Raw genomic sequence first — 8,364 nt, forward strand, 5'->3', positions numbered from 1 at the left:
CTAGGTCATAGATTTTGATGATAGTGGGAACTTCAGTTCTTTGAGCAATGATTCAATCCATGATATCTCAGCTGCTACTTGTGCAAGAGCCCTATACTCAGACTCTGTATTGGACCGTGATACCACTGCTTGCTTCTTAGATGACCACGACACAAGAGCATCTCCTAGGAACACACAATACCCTGCCACTGATTTTCTATCATCTGGACAACAAGCCCAGTCCGCATCAGAGTCCCCAACTATACTCAATCTGTCATTCAGACCGATGTGAATTCCATGAGTGATGGTACCTTTTAGATACCTTAGGACCCTTTTTGCTCCTCTCCAGTGCTTGGTTGTTGGCTCTTGAATAAATTGGCTTAGTTTATTCACTGCATATGCTATGTCCGGTCGTGTATGACATAGGTATTGTAGTGCCCCAAGCAAACTTCTGAACACTATAGGATTAGTGAGTCTTTCACCATCCATTGATGAAATAGGTTTACCCGTAGCCATAGGTGTAGGACATGGCTTCAGAGTAGTCATTTTAAAACGCTGCAACAATTCCTCTATGGACTTCTATCCCCAAGAAATAGTTGAGTGAACCCAAGTCTTTCAAGGTGAAATTTTTGTTTAGAGCTGCAATGAACTGATTTAGCCGTGTTGCATTGTTCCCCGAAACAATGATGTCATCTACATAGATGAGCACCATGATAATCACCTTGTCTTGATTAAAGAAAAACAACGAGTTGTCCGCCTTTGAGTTATGAAATTTACACTGCTGTAATGTGTGTTTTAATCTGTCAAACCATGCTCTTGAAGCTTGTTTGAGGCCGTATGAGGACTTGTGTAACTTACACACATGGTTTGGCTTATCTCTGTCAATGAATCCCTCCGGTTGTGACATGTAAACATCTTCTTCAAGGTGCCCATTTAGAAAGGCATTGTTCACATCCAATTGACGTATTTGCCACTGTTTTGAGACAGCAATAGTAAGGACAATTTGTACTGTGGAAGCCTTTACAACGGGGCTAAAAGTCTCTCCGAAATAAATTTCGGGTCTTTGGTGAAACCCTTTAGCAACTAAACGTTCTTTGAATCGTTGAAAAGAGCCATCAGAGTTGGTTTTTACTTTTAACACCCACTTGTTCCCAACGAGATTATAGTGACTGGCAGCAGGTACAAGTGACCAAGTACCATTCACTTGAAGGGCTTGAATTTCGTCTTGCATAGCATTTTTCCACCCCTCAATAGCAAGGGCATCCATGACCGAAGTGGGTTCAACATGAGAAGGATGCCATTGATATTGGCCAAGGTACACTTTCGGTTTGTATATGCCATCTTTGGCACGGGTAATCATTGGATGAGATGGTTGAGCCGAGGGCTTCTTTGAGGGAGTAGCTGGGCACTTTGAGATAGTAGGTGGATTGTCATAAGAGGCACTAGCACCAGGAACTGAGACAGAATCAACCAGATCAGTAGCAACTGAAAGAGGAGTGCTAGGAGTTACCTCATAAGTACAGACTGCTGGTGAAGGAGAGGTGGTCGATGCTGCTACTTGGGACAACAGAGAAGTTCTCGGAGGTGCAGAGTTTATGGTGCCAGTAGCTGGAGTCAGTGGTACAACAGGAATAGTGGAAACTAGAGGGAATTGAACCCAAGTGGAGGGAGGAGACTCTGATTTTTCTGAGGCATAAGTGTTAAGAAAACCATGCTGAAATGGAAAATCTAATTCATTAAAGGTCACATCTTATGAGATATAAACACGGCCAGTAGAGGTAAGACACTTATAACCTTTGAAGGAGTCACTAAAGCCTAGACGCACACACTTGAGAGAGCGAAAACTGAACTTGTGTGATTGATATGATCGAAGGCATGGAAAGCATGCTACACCAAAGGTTTTAAGAGAGACATAGGCTGGCTTTTTGTGAAACAACACTTCAAAGGGAGACTTGTGATTAAGAACAGCAGTGGGCAATCTATTTATAAGATAAACAGAGGTTTGGAAAGCATCTACCCAATATTTGAGTGGCATAGATGCTTGTGCAAGGAGGGTTAAGCCCATTTCGACAATGTGTCGATGTTTACGTTCAGCTCTCCCATTTTGAGCCGAGGTATGGGGACATGAGTGTTGAAAAGAAATCCCATTTTCGTGGACTGTATTTGCAAATGACAGATATTCACCCCCCCCCCCCCCCCAATCAGACCTAAGGATCTTGATTTTCTTGTCAAATTGGTTCTCAACAAGAGATTTAAATTGGAGAAAATCTCCTAGTGCTTCAGATTTGGTTTTGAGAGGATATACCCAAGTATATCTGCTGAAATCATCTATAAAGTGTATATAAAATTGATATCTAGTATTGGACAGAATGGGAGCAGGACCCCAGAGGTCTGTATGAATTAGTTCAAGAACTGATTTGGCTCTGTTATGTGAAAGTGTATATGGAAGAGCATGAGATTTTCCTAATTGAAAAGCATCACAAAAAAACTCAGTTTCATTAAGAGAATGTTTTACATTGACAGAGTTTAAAATTTGCCTTAAAACTCTAGATGACGGATGGCCTAAACGAAGATGCCATACATTAGGTTTGGAAGAAAAAGATTTAGAATCTACTGACTCATCCATCACAGATCGATTTACATTTGATTTAGACACCTGAGAAATTCCAGAAAAACATTTTGACTCAAAACAACCACTGGTGGAAGAAGTGATGACAGATGTAGGCGATGAGAGTGGAGTTGTGTTTAGCTGATATAAGCCATCCTTAAGTGTCCCTTGTAGCAGCACCTTCCTTGTGATTTTATCCTTCACAAAACAACAATCAACATGAAATTCCATTAGTACATTATTATCGGCAGTGAGTCTTGACACACTAATGAGATTTTTTGCTATTTTAGGGACATGTAATAGATTTTTAAGCACCAATGGGTTAGCAAATTTAGTAGACAAACAACCAGATCCAATATTAGAAATGGAGAGTGTATTACCATCCCCAGTAGTCAACCTATCCTTACCACCATACAAAGAGTGTTGGGTCAGATTTCCAATGTCAGCAGTGAGGTGATTACTAACACCACTGTCGGCAAACCAAGCATCATGATCCACGGTGTCAGGAGAGGTTACAAAGGCTGAAGTACTAGATGAGTTGTTCCGGGATCATTGTGAAGCACGAGGATCTGTGGCCATAAAGGACTCATCAAATCGGTTGTAACAAATCACCGCTGAGTGGCTGTATTTGCCACAAACCTGACAGGTTGGTCGTGGACCAGAGGTACGTCCCCCTGCCACGAGAGCCCCGAATGCGATCACCATAACCTTGGGAGGAGCTACGACCACCGGAGGAACGCTTGGGGTGAGGAGAAGGAGGTGTGGTGTGAGCAATGTTTGCCGTAATAGAGGCCAGATCATTCAGGAGCTTGGAAGAGGAGGAGAGAGCATGGAGACGATCGGGGCGACTATCAAAGCGAAGCAGGACATCCTGAAGTTCAGGCCACGAAAGAGACGAACGACCTTCCAGTTGAACCACAATGGAATGGTACTCGGAATTTAAACCATTCAGCACATTAGTAACTAAATGGGCATCTGGATAAGGATCACCTGTCAAGGTGAGAATGTCAGCCCAAGAGCGCATCTGACGGAGGTATTCAGACATCGGCAAACTACCCTTGCGAGTGGTTTGAAGTTTGGTCCGTGTCTCATCCATTTTGGCCTTAGAATAGGCTCCATAGAGGGACTCAAGAGAATGCCATAGAGCAGAAGCAGAGCTGCAACCCACGACATCAGAGGCCACAGATGGCGTCATTGAGCCATAAAGCCAACCCATGAGGAGCTGATCATTGACAATCCAAGCATCATACTCAGGGTTAGGGAGAAGAGTAGAGCTCAGGGTGTCATCGCCGGGGACGATGCTGGGAGGGAGGAACGCAGAGGGACAAACCCGAGAACCATCAAGAAAAACGTAGAGCCGATGGCCATGGATGATGGTGGAAATCATGGTTTTCCATAGGGTGAAGTTGTCACGGTCCAACTTCAAGGCAAAAGGTTGACCCAGGGTACTCCCAAAGGGAGAAAGCAGAGCCGAGGCGGAGCTGGATGCGACATTCGGCGAAACCAGCGAAGCTGAGATCTCTGGAGAAAACCTAGTCGAAGCAATAGGTGTGCCAGGGGTATTATCAGTCCCAGTAGACACGGCGGCGAGGGCCGTTGGTGGCTCCTGATACCAAGATAAAATATAGAATATAGACGGTAAAAGAATGATGAAAAACTCTGCTCAAATTGATGTTAAGATCTTAATTGCATTATATAGATTAGGTATGAAAATTCCAGAATATACAAAGGATTGAAATGAGCTACACATTGCTTTACACGTTGCTGCAATAACAGAATAGAGAGAGAAACTTCTAACAACTTATAATAGAATGCACAGACATTGAGGCTGATATTATTCTGCAATCATCACCGTGTACTGTTCAATGATGAGCTGTTAGGAATGCTGATGTGGGAGTGCTCACATGGCTGCTTGATATCTTTTCATTCGGTATAAGAACCAAGTTGGTGGTATTGATAAACTTAGGCAGCTCCTTAGTGAGAAAGAAGTGTCTTATCATTTTGAAAAAATCTTGGTTTATTTTTTCTAGTAATGGAGGTAGAAGGCCAGAGGCATGCCGTCTAGGCCGGAGCTTTGTCTTTCCCCATGGATTGGATGGTTTCCATATTCTCCACCTCTAATGAAATTTCATGCAAGTCTTCCAATAAATTTGTCAGGACGTCACTCCCCAAAATACTGTCAAGAATTGAAGGGGCAGTTCGAACAACATTGTTGAAGGTTGCTCGGAATTTGTTGGTAAACAACTTTGCAAAATTAGGTGGTTCTTTGAGCCATTCCCTCAAGGATTCCTTATGAACTAGATATGATTTCTCCTTCTTCTGACAATGGTGGAGGCCATGAAGAATTTATTACACTTGTCACCTTCCTTAAGCCATGCAACATTTGATTTGTGTCTCCAGAAAATCTGCTCCCTTTATAAAGCCTCGTTGAGATAGGCTCTTTCCATTTCATTGGCCATAACATTGTGAGGGTCGTGTCTTTCAAGTTCTTCTAATTTACATCTAGCTTGTTCCATCTATTTCTTGACATCTCTGAAGTGTGTTCGGTTCCATCGGGCAGGATGAGACCATTTGTTTTTTAATTTCCTATGAAAATCTAGCATCGGGTGCTGATTGAGTTGTTTGGACAATGCTTTTTTAATCACCCAAAAACTCCTCTGATCTCTAGCCCACATTGCCACATATTTATTAAATTGTATACCACAACAATTAACTCCTCCCGTTATGTCCAATAAAGTTGGGCAGTGATCTGAAGTAACATCAATTAGAATTCTTACAATGGCCCTTGGGAAGAGGATTATCTTGCCTGCAGTGGCCATGGCCCTATCCAGCCGAGCATGTTTCATCGCCAATCCTCTGCAGAACATTTCTCCTCTTTTACTCCATGTAAACTTCTGTCCAGTGTACTCGAGGTCAATAAGTCCCACTCTATTAACCATACACCTCAAATCAAAAGAGTACCGAGTGGTATTTCCTAGTTTTGAATAGTTCAGAGTCTCCTCATTCTTGAGGGTTCCACTCATTTCCCATATCAAGACCAAAGGACACATAGACGCCAAGGCCATGTCTCCAACCCTTCTCTAGAAATTCTCCTTATTTGAATGTGAGGGAGGTCCACAAACACTGTAAATATGCCATAGTTTTCTTTTGGCTGCTTAGGAAAGAAACCCTGGTTATTGTAACACCCTACTAATCCAGGACAATTACATTGTGAGTTAAAATAGTGCTTAAATCACTAAGCGAATCATTGGAGTGAAAAGTGTAATTAAGATTAGACAATGGTTTAGGTACTAACATTTTTTGTCAAAATAATTGGACTTTTCATTAAAAAATTTAATCATATACGAGGGATCCCAAAAAGTTTTAAACAAAATACAATTATATCAAAGGTTACCAAAAATAGCTGACCTAAGCGACAAAATCGGACTTAAATCCTAAGTCCCTCAAAATGTATCTTGACCATTGTAGCCAAACAGGTTGAGTATATACACACCGCCCCTAGAGCTCTCCAACTTATGGCTGGTCCAATTTCCTTTTGCTCTTACCTACACCACAAAGCACTCGTGAGCCAAGGCCCAGCAAGAAAACTAAACTAGGAAAAACAAGTATATAATTAAGCATTAACATCAAATATATGCTTCACAAATCATAAAAAAATTCAGATTAACTTATCAACAAGTATACAACCTATGCCGAATAGGTGCATACTGCACCCCCATAGTGGCCCTACCATAACGACCTACAATCCACTTGATTATCGCGGATTATGGCTCCCTAGCCGATCAATTACAACTAATTACAAAAAACAAATGCAACATATGCAGTTATAGAGTAAATACATTTAACTCTAAGAAGATTCAGGGCAAGGTCATAACTACACTCAAAACTTAGGCCCAATGCCTATTACCTTCAGTCCTACGCAGAAGATGAAACGACCTCAAGTACGATCTTTTTCCTGAGCCTTGTGGGAACCCATGTCACAACATAAATGATACACTTGGGCTCCAAATTCTCACTTGACTCGGGAGTGGAATCATTTCCCGAGACCCCAAGCAGGCCCTTGATGCAAGTCATAAAACCCTTGAACCAAGTCTCAAAAATCTCAAAAAACCCATTTTTGGGGCCCCGGGCACGGCCGTGCCCACATAAAGTTAGGGCTCTTTCGGGCACTAGCGCAGTCACGCCCTATCCTAATGTGGTCATGCTAGTAGCCTAGAATCCCTAAATTTAACAAAAATTCCCTGGGTTCTTGGACACTAGTACGGTCGTGCTAGGTCCCTGAAACCTAAAAATCGAACCCAAATTTTCATGTTCTTCCCCAAATAAACCCTTGTGATTTTCCCCTGCATTTCAGACCCTAAATCTAGACCAAAAGTTGATTCCTAGCAGTTTAAACACAAATTTAAGACCTCAAAACACTAGCATACTATACAACATCATAATACCCAAAACTTCCCAAAAACACATTAAAATCACAAATTTCCATCTTTGAGTTTTAAACTTAACTTTTGTCCCAAAATCTGAAAATTCCATTAAATCTTTCAAACCAAGCAATAAATAAATTTCCAAACAGATTGTAAACAACACCCTATCATCAATACATCTAGCCAAACATCCTAGAAGCACCCAAATTCTAAATTGAAAGTAAAATCTCCAAAATTTAAGAACACAAAAGAACGTAAAACTTAAAGATAATAAGGGGTTTTACCTCTCTAAATTTTGAATCCTTGGTTGAGTATGGAGATCCTTGGCAGTTCTTAGTCTCTTGAATTATTCAATTTCTTCTAGAACTCCTTCCAAATCCTTGATCTAGCTTGGAAGCTCTTGAATTTTTGTTTAGCTTGTGAAAAGAGAGAGAAACTCTAATACAAAAAATAAATGAAGCTTGAACGTGTGGGATAGGTACTCAGCTGCCTTTTCCCATTTTTACTAACTAATAGGTCAAAACACCATATTACCCCTACATTAACTTAACCTCTAATGTAACCTCAATGATCATTTAGCCTAATATATCCACTAAACCTCAAATTACACTTCTAATTTCCAATTGTTGAAGGTGAGAACTTGTCAACGATATTAGGTCGGAACACTCAAAGATATATCTATGAAAATGATGAACTTAGAAAAATCTTATAGAAAACTTGAAGGATAAAAGCTTTTGTATTGACCCGACTAACTTACAGACATCGGACCATTGAAAACTACTAAGCTTAAATACTATTTTGGAATACATACATAAAATAATAGAACTTTATTATAAAAATTCAAAATACGGGATCCCATTGTTATTACATAAAATCATAAGGAAAACAAAACTTTTAATTAATTGTTCAAATACTAAATGTAGAAGATCATAAATATATAATTAAACAGACATGAAACAAAACGTCATCCTCGATCTTTCCAATCAATCCATTCATTTATTTCTCGCCTAATACACATGCCAAAGCTGCCATGAATCTACCCCGCCTTCCATGCTAATTTTCCTGTACCATCTAAAATAAAAAGGAATGAGCCTAATGCCCAGTAAGGAAAAACTACTAAATCATATTATAAATCATAAAACGTAAAAACATAAATCATAAAACATATGACGTAAAAACATAAATCATAAAACATAAGACTACGAATTAATGGTCATTAACTCATTACCGTAGTATGTGATAGAAACCATCTAGGTCCTCTTGCTACTATTTAGAGGTATGTTTAAACACAAATATAGTATACGATTAAAACCATCTAGGTCCTCTTGCTACTATTTAGAGGTAGGTTTAAAC

The 8,364-nt window shown here is 40.3% G+C and overlaps 1 protein-coding gene across 1 annotated transcript; it reads right to left on the bottom strand.

Annotated features, from left to right (window-relative positions):
* On the bottom strand, positions 1 to 495 carry LOC133815341 (uncharacterized mitochondrial protein AtMg00810-like). Its single transcript, XM_062248194.1, has one exon. The coding sequence runs from the start codon at positions 493 to 495 to the stop codon at positions 1 to 3; it is 495 nt and encodes a 164-aa protein (XP_062104178.1).
* Positions 496 to 8,364: the final 7,869 nt, after the last annotated feature.

The sequence above is a fragment of the Humulus lupulus genome, chromosome 2 (assembly GCF_963169125.1).
Source record: "Humulus lupulus chromosome 2, drHumLupu1.1, whole genome shotgun sequence".
NCBI lineage: Eukaryota > Viridiplantae > Streptophyta > Magnoliopsida > Rosales > Cannabaceae > Humulus > Humulus lupulus.